Raw genomic sequence first — 25,090 nt, forward strand, 5'->3', positions numbered from 1 at the left:
GTGGCGGGGGACTGAACGGCAAGGCCGGGAACACCCCCTTAGGGCTTGTACCCGGGGCGGCCCGCCCCCCCCCCCCCCCCCCCCCCCCCTAGGTACGCCACTGCATGGTAGGTTTAGGAGTGCCGCCCCCTTGGGAAAATCCTGTGGCTTTGGGAAAGAGTTCTGTGCAGTAAGGCCCGAGCGAGGGTTATCCTGTATCTAAGAACGGGTGTTCTGTGTATACCTCTTCTCTTTACAACTGGCTTTGAAAGGCATCAGAATAACACTGACTGTAGTTAGGCTCTTTTTTTTTCAAATGCCTGTCACAGCATTTATGTTAAATCAATTTTTATTTTCAAACAGAAATCCAACCAACACAGAACCAGCAACCTTGAAGCAATAGCTGAAGAAAACCAATTACAGAGCAAACAGACCCAACATCCCTGTTCCCAATGCCCAGCCCACCCCCAGCCCCCCAGATCCAGAAACAAAAGAGAAACCACAATGCAGTAGGCTTGGACTATTATAGCCCACTGCCGATGAGTGATATCTGAACCCCCAGCGCCCCCCCCCCCCCCCAAGAAGATAGACCAAAAAAAGGAAGACAAACCAACAAAACTACCAAAAAGAAGAGAAAAAGGAAGAAAAGAGAGAGAAAAGAAAAAAAAAAAGAGGAAAATTATGTTCTCTCACGCACCACGGACACCCCCGCGCTGACAATATGCAGAACCCCAGCCCTTGAGAGGTTTACAAGGAATTCAAAATGTCACTCCGAGCCCTCAGTGATAAGGATTGGATATAGGGGTTCACAGCATTTAAATATTGTGAAGGGCAAGTGAGTGTTAATATTTGCACGTCCATTGCTTGTGTAAATGCATAGGTACTAGTATACGATAGGGTGCTGAAAAGTTCTCAGCCCAACCAACCAACTTCCTAAATGCTGAGAGTTATTTTGCCACTATAGCGGAAAAAAGTGGCAGATGACATTTAATGTAGACAAATGCTAAGTGATGCACATTGGGAAGAATAACCTGAATCACAGTTACCGGATTTTAGGGCCCACCTTGGGGATTAGCGCCCAAGAAAAGGATCTGGGTATTATCGTAGACAATACGATGAAACCTTCCACCCAATGTGTAACGGCGGCCAAAAAAGCAAACAGGATGCTGGGAATTATTTTAAAAATGGATGGTTAACAAGACTAAGAATGTTATAATGCCCCTGTATTGTGTGGCCTCATCTGGAGTATTGCATTCAATTCTGGTCTCCTTATCTCAAGAAAGATATAGTGGCACTAGAAAAGGTTCAAAGAAGAGCGATCAAGATGGTAAAGGGGATGGAATTCCTCTTGTATGAGGCGAGACTAAAACGGTTAGGGCTCTTCAGCTTGGAAAAGAGACGGCTGAGGGGAGATATGATTGAAGTCTACAAAATCCTGAGAGGAGTAGAACGAGTACAAGTGGATTGATTTTTCACTCCGTCAAAAATGACAAAGACTAGGGGACACCTGATGAAGTTACAGGGAAATGCTTTTAAAACCAATAGGAGGAAATTTTTTTTCACTCAGAGAATAGTTAAGCTCTGGAACGCGTTGCCAGAGGATGTGGTAAGAGCGGATAGCGTAGTTGGTTTTAAGAAAGGTTTGGACAAGTTCCTGGAGGAAAAGTCCATAGTCTGTTATTGAGAAAGACATGGGGGAAGCCTCTGCTTGCCCTGTATCGGTAGCATGGAATTTTGCTACTCCTTGGCCAGGTACTAGTGACCTGGATTGGCCACCGTGAGAACGGGCTACTGGGCTTGATGGACCATTGGTCTGACCCAGTAAGACCATTCTTATGTTCTTTTGTGCCTTAAGTGCCTTATGTGCTTTATGTTCTTATGTTCCTTAAGTGCCAATTTGAAGAAACAAAATTCTATGTTTTGTCATTGTTTTAGATTATTGATCGAACCATATCCATGTCATTCTCTTCTTTTCAGCACCCCCTCGTATATGTAAATGCACATTTATGTATGTATATGCCAGTATCACAAAAAATCTTCTAAGATGGAGGAACTGGGGAAAAGTATTTTCCACAATTCTCTTAGGATCATGTTCCCAATGTGCACTTATGCATCTAGTGCACTTATGTTGTAATGCTTACAGAGTCCCCAATAAATGAGACACACCACTTTGTTGTGCTTTTCTGAATAAAAATACAGTATTTTACTATCAGCACTTTGCAGCCAGCCATGAGATGAGTAAATGTTTTTAGCTTTTTCTTACAAAATCTACAGATGTCTGCAACACCAGTTTTTTCAATACTTGCCCCATGTGAAACACATCTGACATAAGTTCTATACTGTACATTTAGATAGGACTTAAGTAAACTCCATTTCTTCTCATATTTAGAGGTGGTGTTGATCCTTCTCACTATTAATTGCTCCATCTGCAGATGAAATCACAACTCATGGCGCCAGGCATTCAGTGTCAGCTTTGAAGAGATTTTCCATTCAGAAGCTATGATATATAGTATGTTACTGCCATCAAACAACTAGAATTTTCCTGTGACTGTTCAAAAACACAGAAAGTTCTAGAGAAATCAAACAAAAAGCCAGAGAGGGCTGAATTTGCACACTGACCATTTGACTAGTCCAAAATGATGCCACATATGGACAATCCCATCACTCATCAAACTCCAGGAGCCTATCCAGGCCTTCCTTGGGCCCCTGTGCAGAGTTCTGGCTTGTCGCCTCCTCCGGAGGCTTGTTCCATGTGTCCATTACCCAGAGGGTGGTGGACGCAAGGAGCAGGCTTCCGGAGGAGGTGATGAGCCGGAGTTCTGTGCGGGGGTTCAGGGAAGGTTTGGATGGGTTCCTGGAGGATAAGGGGATAGAGGGGTACAGATAGAACTTGAGGTAGGTTATAGAAGTGGTCAGAAACCACTTCACAGGTCGCGGACCTGATGGGCCGCCGCAGGAGCGGACCGCTGGGCAGGATGGACCTCTGGTCTGACCCAGTGGAGGCAACTTCTTATGTTCTTATGCTGTAAACTATCTTGTCCATAATCCACTGTCCTGGGCTGCAGATATTAATAATAATAACTTTATTCTTATATACCTCCGACACCAGAAGTTCTAGGCGGTTTACATGAAAGAGAACTGGACAATCAGTGAATAAATACAATTGAGAAAAAAAATACATTGATACAGCATAATACATCAATAAGGTAATAAATTTATCAAACAAATAAGTCTTAACTATTTTTCTGAATTAGCAGTAAGATGGAGATTGTGAGACAATTTCACCTAGCCCAGGGGTAGGCAATTCCAGTCCTCAAGAGCCGAAGCCAGGTCAGGTTTTCAGGATATCCACAATAAATATGCATGAGATAGATTTGCATCTCAAGGAGGCAGTACATACAAATCCATCTCATACATATTCATTGTGGATATCCTGAAAACCTGACCTGGCTCTGGCTCTCAAGGACCAGAATTGCCTATCCCTGACCTAGCCTAATTGCTCATCCTTAGGTGTCAATTCATGAGTCCAATTTTGATTAGCAAATGGTTCCTGCAGTAGCACTTTGCATTTCCCACTGTACTTGTTTATTTGCCATTTGTTGTTATTCCCCTGCTGATCCAATTCCTTGAAAAATGTTTTCTTCCTTTGCAAATTATGTTGCTTCCTTCCCTTTTGGTACTAATGGATTTTCATCAGCTCTTTTACTCATCAGAATGCTTGTCCAAGTTAATGATGGAACTGGATCCTGGAATTTTCTTTTATATTTCAGCTGTGGCGTACCTAGCATATGTGACACCCGGGGCCCATCATTTTTTGACACCCCCCCCCCCATCTATATGAAAAATACGATTTTTAGTAACAATCCACATATCGCACAAGAGTGTACCTAGGAAAAGGCAGCATCTTAAACACTGCAGTGAGCACTAGAACACCAACACATACATTGTAAAACTAAAGCCAGATCCTGCAGTCAATTGATCCTGTACTATCGATGCTATCAGAAAGCCATGTCCCTTTCATACACACAGACAGATACACCCTCGCCCAATATGGAATAATCACAAACTAAAAATAGAAATATGTAGACAAAAGTTAAACTGAACTGCCAAGAAACCAGACTCTGCATACAATGCAACACCACAACACCACAAAAACAGTAATACATGTCCTCTAATACTGTGCAAAATATAAATACAGTAGATGTAAATTTGAAAAAACTGATACATAACAATCACCACTTTACAAATTAACAAATAAAAATAAATCAAATAATGAGAAATAAGAAAATACCATTTTATTGGACTAATCCCCGTAAGCTCGGTCCCTATCCCCACAAACCACCTGATTCCATCCACACAAGCCTTGAATTGTTTTATATTGAACTTATTATATTAAAGTATAAAAAGAAATAATATTCTGTACAATTGTCAATTTATAAATCAGTGTCTTCTCCCCACTCTCTCTTCCCCATTTCCCTTCAGCGTCCTCAGCCCACTCTCTACTTTCCTTCAGCGCACGCACATAAAAACAAGCAAGTAATTTTATATCATTTTCATTCTATTCATTCATAGAAATTAAAGTCTAAATAATGCCAGTCACATAACAAAACATGATTTTACAAAAATAATTCCCTGCACAGTCAAGCCTGCAAGGATTACTAGATGTCTTTCAGCAGCTCCCCTCCCTCCCTCCATCCCCCTAACCTTCGTGGCCAAGTCAAAATGATCTACCAACAATAAAATTTTAAAAACACAAAGCACACTGTACGCAGAAAAAAATGTTAATTATCATTTATATTCTGCGGGTTTTCAAAGAGATCAAGGCAGATGACTTTATGCAATGTCACCTCAGTAACAACTATACAAAAATAGACAAATATACCCCTCCCCTTTTACTAAACTGCAATAGCAGTTTTTAGCGCAGGGAGCTGCACTGAATGCCCCACGCTGCTCTCGACGCTCATAGGCTCCCTGCGCTAAAAACCACTATTGTGGTTTAGTAAAAGGGGGCCTTAGTGCAAAATATAGACACCATATATAAATTCTCAAAACGGACACATTTTGATTACTAAATTGAAAATAAAATCATTTTTCCTACCTTTGTTTGGTAATTTCATCAGGCTCTGGTTGCACTTTATTCTTCTGACTGTGCATCCAATATTTCTTCTCTTTTTTCAGCCTCCTGTATGCTTCCTCTCCTCCAGACCTCATTCCCTCCCCCAACTTTTTCTTTGTTTCATCCTGCCCCCTTCTTTCTCTCTCCATGCCCCCTTTCTTTCTCTGTCTGTCTTTCTCTCTCTCTCTCTCTCCGTGCCCCATTTCTCTCTTTCTCTCTCCCCATGTCCCCTGACACTAATCCCCCCCCAAATCAGCCTGAGGGATGTCCACTCCTTCCTGCTGCCAGCCCCCCCCACCCCACCCAAACCACTGACACTCACCCATGGTAGATCGGCAGGAGGAGTGCCCAATCCCTCCTGCCGCTGGACCCCTTGAACTGCTAATACCCCCCATGGTAGATTGGCAGTTGGGATGCCCACTCCCTCTTGCCACCAGCCCCCCTGAACCTCTGACTACCCCCAAACCGCAACCCCCCACTCCGACACCCCCCAAACTTTTGAAAATGATTGGGGGTGTTAAACTCATAACTCACAACAAATTCCCCCTCACCCAGAAAAGGAAAAACAAAATACATTTGGTAGTCTGTATGTAAATGTCAAGAGCAGGGCAAGTATTAAAAATTAGGGTCATGTCATTCTCTCCTCCCTCTGGCAGTTTGTTAGAATCATACTCTTTCTCCCTCTCCTTTCAAGCCATTTATAGCACTTTTCTCCAACCAATTCTTCTCTTCCCTCAGTCCATCTACTCCACACTCTGTTCTCCCAATTTTTTGTTCATCTTCTCCTAATTTCTTCCCCCTTCCCCCCTCCTCCATCAGCTCATAATTTTTCTCCCCCTGCATAGTAATTTGATATTTAATATTTGGGCAGTGACTTAGTAAGGGGGGGGGCGAGGGGCGGTCTGCCCTGGGCTCCATCTTACTTGGGGCGCCGGCACCCCTCCTCCTCTCGGCCCTCCCTCCCACTCCTCCCTCTGCCTTGCGCATGCCTCTTCCCTTCCCCCGTACCTTTTTAGCATCGGCCCGAGCAGCCACCAACTTGCTGCCTGTGTCGGCTTTGGTGCTCTCTCTGCCAGGGGACCCGCACCTAGGAAGTGATGTCAAAGAGAGTGCCGAAGCCAACACGGGCAGTAAGTGGGTGGCCGCTTGTGCCGAAGTTACAAAGGTACGAGGAAGGGGTGTGCGCGTGGGGGGGTGGAGGAGGGGCGCCACCGTCCCTGGCGCTGCTCACCCTCGCTGCGCCACTGTATTTGGGGACAGGGAATTTATTAGCTCTCACCCTGTTCCACTCCCTAAATCTTTTTAGCCTGTTTTGCTTCCCTTTTTCCCCTGATCCAGCCTTCCGTTTCCCTCTGCTCCCCGGCAAGCTCAATGCACATTGCCCTAGCTAGTTGCTGTTCTATGCAGGTTTGGCTCGCCCATCCCTTCACTGCTTCCCATTTCTCACTCTCCTCTACAGGTGAGACTTCCTTTTGTTTGTACATTTAACTCAACTTCAGTTTGCGAATTCCCTTCCCATTTGGCCACAGGTTTGGTCATTTCCCTGCTCTGCCCTCCCTGGCTCCAGGCACATTCCTGTTTTCTGAAGCCGATTCCTCCTCCCCTTTTGTGCTGCAGAGCTAAGGCCAGTACTGGGCAGACTTGCACGGTCTGGGTCTGTATATGGCCGTTTGGTGGAGGATGAGCTGGGGAGGGCTTCAATGGCTGGGAGGGGGTAGATGGACTGGAGTGAGCTTTGACGGAGACCTCAGTAGTTGGAACCCAAGAACTGTACCAATCAGAGCTTTGGATTCTTGCCCAGAAATAGCTAAGAAGAAGAAGAAGGAACCCCCCCCCCCAACAGATTTTTAGATTGAATCAGGTTGGGCAGACTAGATGGACCATTCAGGTCTTTATCTGCCGTCATCTACTATGTTACTTCCCCTGGCACTCACAGATTCCAGCCAATGGCCACCTTTCTTCCTGCAAAGTCCATATCAGATTTTTTGCCTGTGCTTACCCTGAGCTCTGGAAGTCAAACAAGGATCACAATTTGAAACCTCAAAGATTACATGCTGCGTGGGAAAACGTGTTCTAGCAGACCCTGGCATAGAAGCATGCGCTCTAAGGCACTGTGTTCTGGGTTGCCTGCAGGATATTGCTCAAGTGGCCAAGGAATAAGCATCCAGCTCAAGGAGACAAGTTGAGACCTGGGAGATGGGTGCAGAGTTTTACCAAGAGTAAAAAGGGGAACAAGGATTCAGCAATCGAGCAAGGAGAAAACCAGGAAGCCAAACCAGGAAAAACAGAGTTTGGAAGACAAATATGAGTTCCTTCTGTCCCCATTCCCATCACTGCCAATGGTCTTCTGCCACATCTTCCTGCTGCTGCACTGTTTTTTTAGGCCCACATAGCCCAGTGCCCCCTACCATTTCTACCACTTGTGGGGTATAATGGGGGGGAATAATATTTTTAATTTCTGTAAGGAAGGGGAACAGTGCTACTCCCCCTCAGTTCAGTCTCTGACCACAGCCCCTCTCAATATCAGAGATGCCAAGAGAAAAGTAAGTTTTAAAACGGATATTTTCAGTTCATGGTATTCTAGCAATGGAAAACACAGTATTGAAATGCCACTTTCCCAATGGCAGCAATGCAGATGGAGAACTCCTGTTCAGAGAGACCAGTGGTCTCTGGTACTTAGGTGGAGGGTGAGAGCAGGGTGATCAGGAGCCCTAGCACAAAATGAACTCATGCAATTTGAGACATATAAAAAAAAAGATAAGAGGAACTCTCTAAACCAGGGGTGTCCAACCTTTTGGCTTCCCTGGGCTGCATTGGCTGAAAAAAAATGTTTCTGGGGCCGCACAAACTCTGCAGCATGACAGAGGAGGGAGCCAGAAAGATGGTAAACACCCGGGGGCAGCAGAGGAAAACACTGCATCACTCTCGACCAGGACTGCACAAAATACTTCATGGGGCCGCATGCGGCCCTCAAGCCACAGATTGGACACCCCTGCTCTAAACCATGGTGTCAAACAGCACCGCTCTTTTTCATGTACGTCAAATTTTAATTTTTAAGTGATTGGCTTTCTTACCATTCATATATACTTTCAGATGCTGGTGGACCCCTGATGCAGGCAGACATGCCGAAACGTGGTCCATATTGGGGTCTTTCTTCGTGAACCTTATTTACATGTTTTATTCCAATAAACATTGCTGAATGTCATTGAGCCTCCTTCTTAGAGAGGCATTTGGCTTGGTCATCTCTGCTCCTTTTTACTATTTCTTAAACTTTAAATGTCTCACTAAAGGATAAAAGGCTTAAAGAATTCTTTGATCATAAAGCATGTACTATTGAAGGCACCTCGGTTTGTTTGATCAATTATCTTGACGCTTGATTCTAGAATTCTGAATACAAAAGTACACATATATACTGAGCCAGAAAATCTATTCCAGTTATTCAGTGCAGCAAGGTGGAAAACAAGATGTTATGAGTTGGCAAATGAGGAGAATGGCACAGATAAGAGCTGCTTGTCTGATGAACAGAGGTAATGAGAACAGAAGAAGATAAGAGATAATGAACTGCTGAGGGGAAATTACCCTTTCAGCTTAGCAGAAAGATCCTTGATTTAGTGTTTAGGAATGGCAAGGTCAAAATACTTCCCAGCTGGAGAAACAGCCTGTGGTCCTACAGTGAGTAGATTGTGGGAGCGGTGGGATCTTGAGTATCTGATGCTGGGTCAGAATAAGCTGGTTGATGGCAGAAGCTACTGCTATTTTCCTCTTTAATTAAAGAATGGGATATAAATGGATGAGTCAAGGAGAGAGGAAATGTGAGCTAAAACCAGAAATGGGAGTCAGCATAATATAATGCAAGATCCTGAGATACAGAAAGCTAACAGCACCTGCTTAACTCAAACTTTGATTTTTTTTTTTCCGTTATCACAATCTAGTGAGACTATATAAAGCAGAAACCATGTTTAATTTGGCTATCAGATAGGCACAGAGCTGCAGTATTTTATATACTTTTTCGAGCTAAGGGCATGTTTATTTGCAATGAGAGATGTGGTAGTGCAGTCATAGGTCCTAAACATTTATTTTAATTAACAAGAAGGTATGTTATGTGAAAGGTAAATCAGTGTCTACCTTTCTACTTCCATGAATTCATTAACTGAAAACCTTGTGTAAGGTGAATAAAAGCAGAATAGTTCTTTTTTACAGGAACTTCCTCAGGGCTGAACTAATCCATGAAGGGTTCATTTTGTGCTAGGTCTTTCCTGATCACTCTGTTCTCACTCCACCTAAGTACCAGGAGTTCTCCATCTGCATTGCTGCCATTGAGGAGAAGGGGGGGGGGGATTCTATATTATGTTTTCAAATTGCTAGGGACAGGCAGGTTCTCTGAGATCTTGCAGAGCTTGCCTGTCCCTCACTGTGAAAATGTGACAGTGAAATAGCACCCCCCCCCCCCCCACTGGCAGAACCGTAGGTGGAGGACTCCCACTCAGATAAAACAGTGCCAGAAACCCCAAAACGGACTGGCTCTAGAGCCTTGATTCACTCCCAGTCATAGACATCAACATTTCAAAATAACTGTGGGTTGCCAAGCATAATACAAATAACCCTCATTGGACACAATAAAGGAGCTTGCTCAATACTGGGAGTGCTCAACCTCCACTGGCACCCAGAGAGCTGTCTCCTATGCTTCCAGTCCTCGAGGGTACCAATGGGTCAGGTTTTCGGATTATCTCTCATGAATATGCAGGAGAGAAATTTTTGTGCCTGCTTCCTCTATCGAATGCAAATCTCTCTCACGCATTATTCCTTAGTAATATCCTGAAAACCTGATCCTTTGGCAGCTGTCAAGGACTGGAAGTCCACTACTCTATAGCATCAATCACCCTTTCACCTACAGAAATAAAAGGTTAATAAATAAAATCAAGAAAATGAAGGTAAGGTGATACCTTTCGATTGGATTAACAGTACATATTTTGACTAGTTTTCTGGAGTTAACCCCCCTTCTTTAGGTCAGAACAGAATGAGCAAAAATATGGCAATGGTTTCTATACATTCAAGTGCAACTAGCATGGCAATCATACTGCTTTCACCTATAGTATTTTTGCTTCTGCCTGTGCTTTTAGTACCATCCTGACAATCAAACCTTTATCAAGCCCTATCACCTACCTTCTTAAATGTATATCTTCCTCCTCTGGTTAAAGAGAGAGAGAGTTATGGGGTGAACATCTTTAATTCTTTAGATAATATTCAGCTGGGGAGCTATACACAAAAAGATGAACAGGAAGCAATTGAAAATTTGATTCACTGCTTGGCCAAGGTGAGAAATTGGTTAATAGCAAAACAAATTAGAAAAAAATATTTCTTCACTCCTGCTGTCCGCTTTCAATGACTCCTTTCCCTCCAGCAAAGACCCTTGTTAGTCACTTTAAATCCAAGGTACAATCTTTCCGAAATACTATGAACATTACACCTTCTGTGTTTTATCTGCATCTGAATCCAATTTTCATAATACAAGTGGAAAGCTAATTTAGAATACCTTTTCTATTCTTTCACTTACACAACTTTCTAATTAAATTATTAAGGTTCATTTAATTACCTCTTTGCATGCTTCACTTCCTTCAAGCTGGATAAAATACTCAAGACATGGCCTGCTTTCTTTTATTCTGCATCTCCTTTCACTTATGAGGCGTCCCTGAAAAGTTCTCAGCCTAACCAAGAAGAGAATGATGTGGAGCCATGAAACTTACACATTATTCTACACTTTTCTTGACACTTTTCATTTCATATCATGGAAATGAAAAGTGTCACGAAAAGTGTGGAATAACTTGTAAATTTCATGGCTCCACATCATTCACTTCTTGGTTGGGCTGAGAACTTTTCAGTGGCCCCTTGCAGTTTGTCCAGTGGTGTAGTTCCATTCCTATGGAAAAATGGCAATTGTCTGTCTTGTTCTCAAAATCTTGTCTTTACCACCTCACCAGCCTGTTATCACCTGATAGCTAATCTTTGTATTCTTTCTAATTTTGTTGACAAAATGGACTTTTGCACTCATCACAGTACAGAGACCAGACCACCATGACGGCTCTAAATAGTGAATTACATTTTCGTCTAGAAGCAGGTTCTTTGGTACTGTTAGTCTCACTAGACTTTTGATCTAGTAGACCATAAGTTATTACTCTCAATTACAGTCAATAGGAATTTCAGGAACAGTATTTCAATGGTTCACTGCTTATTTATCAAATAGAAGCTTCGAATATTAGTTTCACCTACTTCATTTTCCTCTGCAGTTGTCCTGGACTGTGGAGTTCCACAGGGTTCAGTGCTGTCCCCTCTTCTATTTAACATTTTTCTTAGTCTGTTAGCAGCTCTAATCCAGGATCCTAATATAAAACTTCCTTTTATATCCTTTGAATCCTAATGCTCCGTGAGAAATAAACCTACAACTCAACCAAATTAGCCAATAGCTTAATAAAAACATGCTTGCCTTAAACATCCCAAAAACTAAAGGTGTCTTGTTTCTAAGCACTGATAAGGAAGATTTAACTATTCCTATTTGCATTAAATCCAACCCAATACACATGGACACAAAAATAAAGTTATTGGGAGTAATCCTAGACAATAAACTCACTTATCATGAACAAATATGTTTGGTAATCCAGAAATGCTTCTACAGATTAAAACTAATAACATTCAATCTTTACCCTTCTAGAACCACCCCCTCTCTTAACATTCTCATCCATTTCGTGGTCATTTCTCAACTTGATTATTGTAACTCCCTATATCAAGATATAACTAAGAAGGAAATCTATCGGTTACAAATTCTTGAAAACACAGCAATAAAATTTATTTATAAAGCCAAAATATTCGACCATATGAACCCCCTTCCCCGAGAAGCTCATTGACTGCCCATCTCACATCATAATAACCTATAAAATACTATTTCTCACCTTTATAACTAGACTTGAACACTCTCCAGCTTTTATCAACAAAATCCTTACGCCATATATCCCACCAAGAATACATAGATCAAACTCCCAAAATCTTCTAGTACTGTAATCCCTTTGATCTGCCAGATTGAATATGATACAACAAGTAAAATTATCTTTTCTGTCATATCTCCTTCACTATGGAATTCAATGCCCCAAGACCTCAGACAAGAATCTGTCAAAATTCAAATCCAAACTCAAAACGTTCCTGTTCAAGGACACATTCAACACAGGAGAATAAACATTTCTTTTGAGGATAAATTTCCCCTTTTTCCTCCCTTTTTTATTTTTTTCTTAATGTACTGCATTTCTTTGAAGAGGTGAATGAACATGTGGGTAAAGGTGAGCTGGTTGATATTGTATATTTGAATTTTCAAAAGGCATTTGACAAAGTACCTCATGAAAGACTTCTGAGGAAACTAGAAAGTCATGGAATAGGAGGTAATGTCCTATTATGGATTAAGAACTCGTTGACAGACAGAAAACAGAGAGTGGATTTAAATGGTCAATATTCTCAATGGAGAAGGAGAAATAGTGGGGTTCCTCAGGGGTCTGTGCTGGGACGGCTGCTTTTTAACATATTTATCAATGATCTAGAGAAAGGAATAACTAGTGAGCTAATTAAATTTGCTGATGACACAAAGTTGTTCAAAGTTGTTAAATCACAAGAGGGTTGTGAAAAATTGCAAGAGGACCTTGTGAGACTGGGCATCAAAATGGCAGACGATGTCTAATGCGAGGAAGTGCAAAGTGATGCATGTAGGAAAGAGGAACCTGAACTATAGCTACGTATTGCAGGGTTCCACTGCCCAGGAAAAGTAACTAGGTGTCATTGTTGAAATCCTCAGCTCAGTGAATAAAATTGAATGAATAAATAAATCTGTGGCGGCGGCATAGAAAGCAATTAGAAAGTTAGGAATTATCAGGAAAGTTTCGGTGGCCTGAATATTTGGAATCTGTTGCAGTTGGGGCTATGGGAGGAGCTCTCTATTAAAAAAAGAAAAGAAAAAAACTTGATCTGGTCAATATTCAAAACGATTTAACCAAGTAAGAGAGCTTCCTGCCTGTTTAAAATGCTCTTGCTTACCTAACCACTGCTGTTCAGTAGTACTTAATAACCAGCGTTACTGACTATCTCCTCATATCTGAAGGTAGGTCCACATTATTGATCTCAATTCAGTTCCTCGTATGTCAGAGAAATTTCACACCAGGCATATCCATTGGTTCCTCTAAAAGTATCACTTGAGTCTTAAGGATATGTTGCTTAAAAGCGCAGATGAGTCAAGAGGTCTGTGTAAACCAGGGATCTCAAAGTCCCTCCTTGAGGGCCGCAATCCAGTCAGGTTTTCAGGATATCCCTAATGAATATGCATTGAAAGCAGTGCATGCACATAGATCTCATGCATATTCATTGGGGAAATCCTGAAAACCCGACTGGATTGCAGCCCTCAAGGAGGGACTTTGAGAGTGAGACCCCTGGTGTAAACGGAGCGATATAGACTATTTCTTCCCTGTAAATATGCCCTAACTCAGTGAAACACTCTGAGAAATGTCGACTAGGCTTCTTATTTCCAATTCATTCTGATCTTTGTTAAACTACCATTACAGTACTTCATCAGGCCATAAGTAGGATGGTTAATATTTTATAAAGTATTTTGTTCCTCTGTCTGCTCAATACTGTATGAGCTCAAAGAGTGGATCTTAACTAAGTAATATTATATATACATATATATATATATATATAGGCTTATCGATTGACAGAATGCAGTAGATAGAAATAGCCAGAGCTAGGTACGTCAGTTCCTACTTTGAGGGCAATAGCTGTTAACTACAAGAGTAATAATTGGAAGGAAAGCAGAAAACATTTCTGTATCATTTCCTAAATCATAAGACCTAATTCTAGTCAATCAAATCTTCCACAAAGTTCAATAATGTGAACACTAACTATGATTAGCTTTTTAAGTAAATAATGATGACATTTTTCAGGGGACATAACACATGGATCCTACATTATGTAAGAATGGCAAATAATCCAGATAAAAAGCCAGAAGAGGGATTCATAAGCACACACCAATCCAGTGAGTGAAGAAAAGCACCAAAGGCCTCAGAGATGGGAATAATGATGTACACTTTATTAAAAGACCCGACACAGACCGTGTTTCGGCACAGATTGCCTGCATCAGGGGTCCAAACTGCTTACACTCCTTCACTAAATCAGACAGAACTGTATATCCAAAAAAAATCCTTGATAAGACAGTGTTATTACATTACATTACATTAGGGATTTCTATTCCGCCATTACCTTGCGGTTCATAAGAACATAAGAACATAAGAAGTTGCCTCCACTGGGTCAGACCAGAGGTACATCTCGCCCAGCGGTCCACTCCCGCGGCGGCCCATCAGGTCTGTGACCTGTGAAGTGATTTCAGACCTCTTCTATAACTTACCTCAAGTTTTATCTGTACCCCTCTATCCCCTTATCCTCCAGGAACCTATCCAAACCCTCCTTGAACCCCTGTACAGAGTTCTGGCCTATCACTTCCTCCGGAAGCGCGTTCCATGTGTCCACCACCCTCTGGGTAAAAAAGAACCTCCTAGCATTTGTTCTAAACCTGTCCCCCTTCAATTTCTCCGAGTGACCCCTAGTGTTTGTGGCTCCCCTCAGTTTGAAGAATCTGTCCTTATTTACTTTCTCTATGCCCTTTAGGATTTTGAAGGTTTCTATCATGTCCCCTCTAAGTCTCCTCTTCTCCAGGGAGAACAGCCCCAGCATTTTTAACCTGTCAGCGTATGAAAAATTTTCCATACCTTTTATTAGTTTAGTCGCCCTCCTCTGCACTCCCTCCAGTACCGCCATGTCTTTCTTGAGGTACGGTGACCAGTATTGGACACAGTACTCCAGGTGCGGGCGCACCATTGCGCGATACAGCGGCATGATGACTTCCTTCGTCCTGGTTGTAATACCTTTTTTGATGATGCCCAGCATTCTGTTTGCTTTCTTTGAGGCTGTTGCACACTGCGCCGATGGTTTCAGTGATGTATCGACCATCACCCCCAGGTCCCTTTCAAGGTTACTTACCCCTAGCAGTGTTCCCCCCATTTTGTAGCTGAACATCGGGTTCTTTTTTCCTACATGCATGACCTTGCATTTCTCTACGTTAAAACTCATTTGCCACTTTTTTGCCCAGTCTTCCAGTCTCGTTAAGTCCCTTTCCAGCTCTTCACAGTCTTCCGTGTTTCTAACCCTGCTGCAGAGTTTGGTGTCATCAGCAAATTTGATAACCTCACATTTTGTCCCCGTCTCCAGATCGTTGATAAATATATTGAACAGTAGAGGTCCCAGCACCGACCCCTGTGGAACTCCGCTCGTGACCCATTTCCAGTCTGAGTATTGGCCCTTTACTCCAACCCTCTGTTTCCTGTCCGCTAACCAGTGTTTGATCCATCGGTGGATATCCCCTTGCACCCCGTGGTTCCACAGCTTTTTAAGTAGCCGTTCGTGAGGTACCTTGTCGAAAGCTTTTTGGAAGTCAAGGTAGATGATGTCTATGGATTCCCCCTTATCCATCTGGCTGTTTATTCCCTCAAAGAAGTACAGCAAGTTCGTGAGGCATGACCTTCCCTGGCAGAAGCCATGCTGGCTCGCCTTCAGTTGTCCATTGTTTTCAAGGCGGCTTACAAAAGATTTATAAACAGGGTTACAATGGGATAACAATAGAATTGCTAGAGTGGATCTTTTGACATTTCTTTGGTAGTTAAGAACAGGGAGGCTTAACAGAAGATTTACAAACTACAATTGTCCTTGCTATGATAGTAAAGGGTAGATCCTTTGTCTATTTTAGTGTTGTTGAGAGTACGTGAGGTTAGGGCTGTTTCAGGAATTTCTTGAAAAGTATGGTTTTTAGTTCTTTTCTGAATGTCTTGTAGTCTGGGGTGGACATCAGAAGGTTGGAGATCTGGTTGTCTAGTCTTGCTGCTTGAGTGGCTAGGAGGCCGTCGTGTAGTTTTGATCGTTTTACTTCTTTGATCGGGGGGGGGGGGGGGGAATGAATGGGGAGTGTGTTTTTCTGTGTCTGGTTGTGGATGCTGGGATGAGGCAGTTGTTCAGGTAGGACGGGCTGTCTCCATTAAGAGTTTTAAATAACATGCAGTAGAATTTGAATTGTATTCTTTTTTGGATTGGTAGCCAATGTGAGTTGATGTAGGCTTCTGTGATATGGTCATGATTTCTCAATGAGTAGATGAGTCTTAAAGCTGTATTTTGGATTGTTTGTAGTTGTTTGGTCATAAAGGTTGGGCATGGGAGGTAGAGAATGTTGCAATAGTCCAGTAGTCCTAGGATTAGGGATTGTACTATAAGCTGGAATTGTGTTCTTTCAAAGAATTTCCGAATTTGTCTGAGATTTCTCATGATAGCGAAGGATTTCTGTATTGTGTTGTTTATTTGTGGTTGCATGGTACAGCATCTGTCTATAGTTATTCCTAGTAGTTTTATGGTGGTTTGGATGGGGTAGTTGATTGAGTTGAGTTCTAGGTTGGCTATGGTTTGGATTTTGTCATTTTCAAAGAGAATGAATTTGGTTTTGTCTGGATTGAGTTTAAGTTTGTGATCTTTCATCCAGGTCGTAATGGAGTCTAGTGTTCGTTGTAGTGTTTTGGTCAGGGAGGACGTTGATTGATCATAGGGTAAGAGAATGGTAATGTCATCCGCGTAACTGTAGGTGGTTATGCCTAGATTGTCTAGATGTGTTCCGAGAGAGGCAGTGTATAGGTTGAAGAGGGTAGGGGATAGTGGGGATCCCTGTGGTACTCCGCAGGGGTTTGACCAAGGTTTTGATTTTTCTTTGTTAGATTTTACACTGTAGGTTCTGGATTTTAGGAAACTTTCGAACCAAGAGTATACTTTGTCTGAGATACCTATTGTATCCAATATTTGCAGAAGGATATTGTGGTCTACTAGATCGAATGCTGCAGTTAGGTCCAGTTGTATGAGAAGTATTTTTTTTCCTGTGCTTAGTTGTTGTCTGATTGTATTCATGAGGGAGCCAAGTAGTGTCTCTGTGCTGAAGTTTGTTCTGAAGCCAGATTGCATGGGGTGGAGTAGGTTATGGTCATCCAGATAGTTGGTGAGGAGTTTGGCTACTAGGCCTTCTGTGAGTTTGACATATAGTGGCATTGAGGCAATAGGTCTGAAGTTGGATGGTTGATCTGGTGGACCTTTTGGGTCTTTTTGGATTGGGGTGATGATGATTTCGCTGAGGACCGAGGGGAAAATGCCGTCTTTGAGCGTGGATTGAATCCATTGTAGAAGTAGAGTATGGAATTTTACACTGGAGGTAGTAAGGAGATATGAAGGGCAGTGGTTGAGGTCACAGGAGGCGTGGCTGTATTTTTTGTAGAGATAGTTGAGTTCGGACCATTGTATATTGGGGAAAAGTGACCAAGTTCTGTCTGCTGCAGTTGAATCTTTGTCTGTGGGGTGAGTTGTGATTATGTTTAGGAGGGATGGGGTAACATTGAGGGTGGCTCTGGCGTTTGTGATTTTGTTCTTGAAGTGTTCTGCCAGGAGGGTAGCTGAGGGGGGAGGGGTATTATTAGTGGTTGTGTAGGGTTTGGTATCTGTGAGGTCTTTTAAGATTTGAAATAGTTTTTTGGAGTCTTGGGTTTCTGTGCCTATAAGATTTGTGTAATGAGTTTTTCTCTTGTTCTTTAGTAGAAGTTTGTATTGTTTGTTGATTTTTTTCCAAGCGATTTTAGTTTGATCTAGGTTTGTTTTTCTCTATTTTCTTTGTAGTCTTGTACACTGTCTTTTGAGTTGGAGCAGTTCATTGTCGAACCATTGGTCTGATCTCCTGCTGGTTCTGGTTTTGGTTTGTATTGGGGCTAGTTCATCAAGGATGTTGGTTGATAGATTTTTCCAATGAGAGATGAAGTCTATTGGGTCGCAGTCTTGAATTGTTTCATTTACTTTTGACCAGAAAGATCTTTGTAAACAGACAATATAAACTGGTAGAGGACTACCAAACAGCGTACTCCCGCTTTAGAACAAAAAAAGTGTACTTCATTAATCCCATCTCTGAGGCCTTTGGTGCTTTTCTTCACTCAAACAATCCAGATAAAAATTCTTCATATGTTTGCCCACTGGCATCTTATTCTGAATCCTATGTTCAAAGAAGAACAACCACAACCTGACTTCTAAGGTTGCTGTAGGAATGCTGTTTCCTACAAGGCAAGGGTGGGCAGTCACAGTTCTTGAGGGCCACAACCCAGTCGGGCTTTCAAGATTTCCACAATGAATATGCACAAGATTGATTTGCACATACTGCTTCCATTGTACGAAAATACATCTCATATTCATTGTGGCCCTCATGGACTGTGATTGCACACCCCTGCAAGAGGATGGAAGACTGTTACTAAGAATGTTATTTCAAAAAAGCAGAACTGGATCAGATTGTTAAAGCTATCCTAGTTGGGATGGGTTATATTTAGGATACATGTGTATCCCTTGCTTATGTAAATATTATTATAATAAATGTTTGGAAATATATATTCTTCTGTCTGAATATTTTGTTATGAAAAAAAATTTTCAATAACATTTTTGGAACTTAAAAAAAGCTAACCTAGGTCAGAGGGCAATTTAGATCAGACAAGAGCCTTCTGAGAAATTCCTGAGGCTGTTGACTTGAACTGCTCCAGACAGATGGTACATATTTGGCCAACAGATAATGCACTCTGGGCTCGTTGTGGATTTTGGCTTTGGAACATGTGCTAGAATGCCCACTGTATATATGTTTTTTGTTTTTTTTTTTTAATTTTAGATATTTATATACTGCCTATCAAAGTTATCTAAGCGGTTTACAATCAGGTACACAAACATTTTTCCCTTTCTGTCCTGGTGAGCTCACAATCTAGAGCAAGGGTGCCCACACTTTTTTGACTCGCGAGCTACTTTTAAAATGACCAAGTCAAAATGATCTACCAACAATAAAATTTAAAAAAACCACAACGCACACTGTATGCATAGAATTGTTAATTATCATTCCTATTCCGAGGTTTTTTCAAAGAGGTCAAAGCAGAAGACTCTATGCACTGTCACCTCAGTAACAACCATACAAAAATAGACAAATACCCACCCCCCTCTTTACTAAACCACAATAGCAGTTTTTAGCGCAGGGAGCTGCGCTGAATGCCCAGCGCTGCTCTCGACGCTCATAGGCTCCCTGCGCTAAAAAACACTATTGCGGTTTAGTAAAAGGGGACCATATTGTAAAATATAGACAGCAGATATAAATTCAGACACATTTTGATCACTAAATTAAAAATAAAATCATTTTTCCTACCTTGTCTGGTGATTTCATGAGTCTCTGGTTGCACTTTCTTCTTCTGACTGTGCATCCAATCTTTCTTTCAGCCTGTATGCTTCCTCTCCTCCACACCTCATTCCCTCCCCCAACTTTTTCTTCCTCTCTCCCTGACCTTTCTTTCTTTCTCTCTTCATGCCCCCTTTCTTTTTTTCTGTTTCTCTTCTTTCCTTCTGTCTCCCTGCCTGCCCCCTTTCTTTCTTTCTCCCTGCCCTTCCCCAAGCCACTGCCACTGCTGCTGCCATCGGGGAACAGGATCCAAACCGCCACCAATGGATAACAGGCCCCAAAGCCGACGACACCCCTGCTCTCCCTGCTTCGGGCCAACCAGCATTCCTCTCCCCGACTTCAATTCTGCCGTCGGAGAGGAAGTTCCGCCCAGCCAGGCAGCGATTGGCTGGCCCGAACTTCCTCTCCGACGGCAGAATTGACATCGGGGAGAAGAAGACTGATCGGCCCGATAGATCGCCAAGGCAAAGTGAGTCCTGGGTGATCGACTCACTTTGCCTTGGCGAGCTACCCGTCGATCGTGATTGATCTATTGGGCACCCTTGATTTAAAGGATTGAGTGACTTGCCCAGGGTCACAAGGAGCAGTGCGGGACTTGAACTCACAACCTCAGGGTGCTGAGGCTGTAGCTCTAACCACTATACCACTCCTTCCTTCTGAATGGAAAGAAAGTTCGCTTTACTGAAAGCGGGTGCCACTCTGACTTAGGCAGAGTTTCAGTTGAGGACTAGGCAGTGAGCATAGCAGTTTCCCTCCAGTAATTTATTTATTTCATTTTATTAACCACCTTATGAAGAAATTCACCCAATCTGGTTTACAGCAGTTATAGTTTAACATAAATCATACAGTTTTGTTAACAGCATAACCAATAGTAAAATGACCAAACATAAGCATCAATACAATCAATGAGGTAAACTTAGCATGCTAACTTGTACAGTATCAGAAATACATTACATTACATTACATTACGGATTTCTATTCCGCCTATACCTTGCAGTTCAAGGCGGATTACAAAAGATTTGACTGGACATTTTCCAGTGAAGATACAATTTTTTTAAAAATTTTTTTTTTTTGACAGAGGAGAGATAGCTGGATAGATTCCTAAGGGGATTTAGGGGTTGGATAGTAAAATGACAGTGCCGAACTGTGTGATATGGACAAAGAGAATATAGTTAGAGTAGGTAAGATTACCATCTAATTTTTGGGGTCTGTTTGCTTGGAAGGTGTTTAGGTGGGTTATTTGGGGAAGTAATATCTTGAGGTAGGTGAAGAATGGTTAAGATATTTGGATGAATTTTTTGAAAAGCAGGGTTTTGATTTCTTTTCGGAATGTTTTGAAGTCGTCCGATGTTGTCAGCAGATTGGAGATGGTATGGTTGAGTTTTGCTGCTTGTGTTGCCAGAAGGTTGTCAAACAATTTCTTGCGTAGTGTGCCTTTGAGTGGGGGAAAGGCAAAAGGGTTCGGGGTTCTTCTGTGTCTTGAGGTGGAGATCTGGTTTAAGCGGTTGTTTAGGTAGGAAGGGGAAGAGCCATGTAACGCTTTGAATAATAGGCAGTGGAATTTGAATTGAATTCGTGCTTGTATGGGTAACCAGTGGGAGTCTAAGAAGGCAGTAGTTATGTGATCATATTTTCTGAGTGAGTAGATCAGTCTGAGGGCGGTGTTTTGTATGGTCTGGAGTCTTTTTATCATAGTGGCTGGACAAGGAAGATAGAGGGAGTTACAGTAGTCCAGCAGACCTAAAACTAGGGATTGGACAATTAGTCTGAATTGTGCTGGGCTGAAGAATTTTCAGATTTTACGTAGATTTCTCATGGTTAGAAAAGCTTTCTGGGTCGTCTTGTTGATTTGGGACTGCATTGTGCAACATCTGTCTATTATAACTCCTAGGAGTTTTAGTTCGGGTTGTATTGGGTATTTGGTGTTTTTGATTTTCAGTTCTGTGATGGCAGGCGTTTTGGCCTGTTCGAGCAAGAGGAATTTTGTTTTTTCTGAGTTTAGTTTTAGTTTGTGATCCATCATCCATTTTTCTACTGTATCTAAGGTTGTTTCCAGCTTTGTTGTGGTGGTGGTATCTGATGGGTCGAAGGGGAGGAGTATGGTGATGTCGTCTGCGTAGCTGAAGGATGTGACATTTAGGTTATCTAGAGTGGCTCCTAGGGAGGAAAGAAAGAGGTTGAAGAGCATAGGTGAGAGTGGTGATCCTTGTGGAACTCCGCAGGGATTTGCCCATGGCTCTGATTTGATATCATTGTACTTTACCCTGTAGGTTCTTGATTTGAGGAACCCTTGAAACCAATTGTAGACCTTGCCTGAGATCCCTATGGTGTCGAGTATTTGTAGTAATATGGTGTGGTCAACTAGGTCAAATGCTGCGGAGAGGTCTAGTTGTATTATGTGACATTTCCGCCCTGCGCGACGGTCATGTCAAAGTGAAACCCCGGTCTCACTCCTGTATTAGAGACCAGAGTCTGCCTAATGACGATCAGGATGAAGATCCTGAAAACCGTGCTGCCTGTCCTGAGCCTTCTGAGCTGGAGCAATGCCCAGAGCATAAGTTAGCTCCACGACCCAAGAGAAGCCTGAGTCACACCAGGGGGTTAAACCAGGTTCCCAGTAGTATTCTGCCCGGCAACCTGGAGGGGAGCCCAAGAGCACGCAAGCTAGACACACACACACTGAGTGCAGGGCGTGGCCAAAAGCCTCTTAAGCAGCTCTCCCGAGCATTACAGAAAAAAGCACACCAAGAGCTGGCAGAGAAGGTTCTCCGGGCCAGGCAAAGGCCAGACCCCGCTCCAGAACCTATGGAGTGCGAGGATTCTCTGCCTCAAGAACCAGCCGAGCAGCTGGGTATGGTGGAAAGCATGGAACTGGATGAATGGGGCATGCCTGAGACCGATACGGAGGAAGCCATGGATGTAGGCTTGGCAGCTTTCCACTAAGGGTGGCAGGTACGGAGCTGCATAAGAATAAAAAGGGAAAAGATTAATGGAAAGCTATTTTGGATTGTTTTGTTGAAGTAAGGATAAGCTCAGAGCAGTGCTGCAGCAGCCTGATTAACTCACTACACTACAGCTGTGCAGAAGCTCAGAGAAACTGGAGAAGGTTTGCTGGTTTGGGAAACAGTTTCCCAATTAAGCCACCTAAGTTTTAAGGACTTACAGAATTGGGGTAGGAACCCCGAAGAACCAAGGGTTGGGTTTCAGAGGGAGCTTATTGTAGCTAGATATGGAAAGGGGATCCAACAATTCTGTGGACCAGCAGTGGGAAAGACTGTAAGCTAATTAGTGCTGAAAGAACAAGAGCCTGCGGTGAGGCTAGAGTTTTTTTTTGCTTTGCATGTTTTAAGTTTACTTGATGATAGAACCTGTAAATACCTGGTGAAGAAACCGGATTGTCTTGAATTGAAAGTCCAGGGTGCAAGCGCAATTCTTAAGGACTTCCTATGGGACTAATTTTGATGTGGTTCTTCAGAGACTGTGTTTCCATGCAAGGAGAGCAGTAAAACCGGGACTGAATTTACCTGATAGCAGCCTTGCGCTGATTGCATAGAACTGAGTGTAAGACAAAAGTCTTTTATTTGTATTTTTTTTTTGAACAGGGAAACTTGGACTTTAATGATTCCTTATCTGTATTTTGAGTTTTCTAATGATTATGTGTTAGTCGATAAAGTAAACCTGACACATTATTTTTGATTCAACTAGGCTCGCTGTACTTTATTTGAGCGAAGACTAGGATATTGAGGCACCAGTGAGGTCTCCCCCTTTGGGAGCCACGCCAGGGTTGTGCTACCCCCTATCGGCGATCCTCCTAAATCTTACAGAGGCCCCGGCAGGTGACAATTAACACCATCTTTTTTCCCTTACTGATGTGTTGCCGGGTTGTATCTAGAAGTGAGACAAGTAGTGTTTCTGTACTATGGTTAGTTCGAAATCCTGATTGTGAGGGGTGGAGTAAGTTATGTTTTTCCAGGTAGTTAGTGAGGTATTGAGCTACTAGACCTTCTATTATTTTAACGTATATTGGTATTGAAGCGATAGGTCTGTAGTTGGCGGGGCTATCTATTGGGCCTTTGTGATCTTTCATGATTGGGGTGATTAAGATCTCTCCTAGGTCCTGTGGGAATTGGCCTTCTGTCAATGTGGTTTGAATCCATAGCATGAAGTTAGTTTTGAATGTGATGGAGGCGTTTGATAACAGGTAGGTGGGGCAATTATTTAGGTCGCTGGAGGCATGGCTGTATTTATTGTATAGTCGGTTCATATCCGACCAAAGTAGGATTGGGAAGTTGGACCAGCTTCTGTCTGCAACAATGGCTTCCCCTGTTGATGGGTTTGTTGTTATCTTTTCGAGATGGGTGTGTGTGTTGATGAATGCGGTTCTGATGTTGGTGATCTTGTTTTTGAAATGGTCTGCTAGGTGGATTGCTGTCGGTGGGTGGATTCCTTGAGTGGCAAGGTAAGGTTTGGTATCAGTGAGGTTCTTTACTAGGTTGAATAGCTTTTTTGTGTCTGGGGTTTTTGTGCCTATCATTTTGGAGTAGTAGGTTTTCCGTTTTTCCTTGAGTTTGGTTTTGTATTGGTTAATTTGATTTCTCCATGCTGTTTTAGAGTGTTCAGAGCTCTTATTTTTTTTCCAGTCTCTTTCAAGTTGTCTGCATAGTTTTTTTTGTTGGAGAAGTTCGGAGTCGAACCATTTATCAGAAGGTCTGCATATTTTAAATTTTAGTTTTTCTGGGGCTAGCTCATTCAGGATGGTTTCGCTTATGGTTCGCCATTGGGATGTAAATTCGTTGGGGGCTATGTTGTTGATGGCGTGGTCTGCTTTATCCCAGAATGTGGAGGGTTCGATTTTTTTGGCGTGCTTTGAAGGAGGTTTTTTTTGGAGGTTGCTTGTTAATGCTTTGAGGCCAGTTGATGTTAAAAGTGTATTTATAGTGATCTGACCAGAGGGAGGGGTGCCAGGTCCCATTTGAGATATGGATTTTGGGTTTGTGAGGGTGTTGGGTCATGTAAGCAGTGACATCTAGTTGGTGGCCTTTTTCGTGTGTGGGTTGGGGGTTGAGGATCTGGTAGTTCAGTGCTTTGCGGTATGAGAGAAAATTTAGTACTTGATTAGAGGTGTGATCTTCTAGATGGAGGTTTATGTCTCCTAGGAGTAGGTTATGAGGTGATGTTATGGAATTCTGGTAAATGAATTCTTCGAGAGCTTGTTTGTTTTCATTCCATTTTCCTGGTGTTGAGTAACAGAGGATGCATGTTAATGTTCCTATGAGAGAATCATCGGATAGTTGACAGGCTAGGAGATCTAGGTGGGGGGTGGAGTGTTTGTCTAGGGTCTTTATATTAATGTTGTTTTTGAGTATGATGGCTAGACCTCCACCACGTTTTTTTTTTCTGCAGATCAGTTCTATTTTGTAACCTGTTGGGCAGAGTTCTGTGATGGTGGGATCGGATTCCGAGGTTAGCCAGGTTTCGGATAGGAATAGGCAGCTTAGTTGTTTTTTAATTATCCAGTCCTTAATAAGGTCTGCTTTTGTGCTTATTGATCTGATGTTCATATATGCACAGGATAATGAGGTGTTGTGTGTTTGGGGAGTGGGTGAGAGGTTTGGGTGGAGGAGATTTTCTTTGGTTTGTGG

At 42.5% G+C, this 25,090-nt stretch overlaps 1 protein-coding gene across 2 annotated transcripts in view; it reads left to right on the forward strand.

The window, feature by feature from the left end:
* Positions 1-507, forward strand: part of YPEL2 (yippee like 2) — a 168,743-nt gene extending 168,236 nt beyond the window's left edge. For both annotated transcript variants that reach the window (XM_033922082.1, XM_033922081.1), the window contains exon 5: positions 343-507. In XM_033922082.1, the coding sequence (XP_033777973.1) occupies positions 343-492 (150 nt within the window). In that variant the 3' untranslated portion in view covers positions 493-507. The remainder of the gene's footprint in view (positions 1-342) is intronic.
* The last annotated feature ends 24,583 nt before the right edge of the window (positions 508-25,090 follow it).

The sequence above is a fragment of the Geotrypetes seraphini genome, chromosome 15 (genome assembly GCF_902459505.1).
Source record: "Geotrypetes seraphini chromosome 15, aGeoSer1.1, whole genome shotgun sequence".
Taxonomy (NCBI): domain Eukaryota; kingdom Metazoa; phylum Chordata; class Amphibia; order Gymnophiona; family Dermophiidae; genus Geotrypetes; species Geotrypetes seraphini.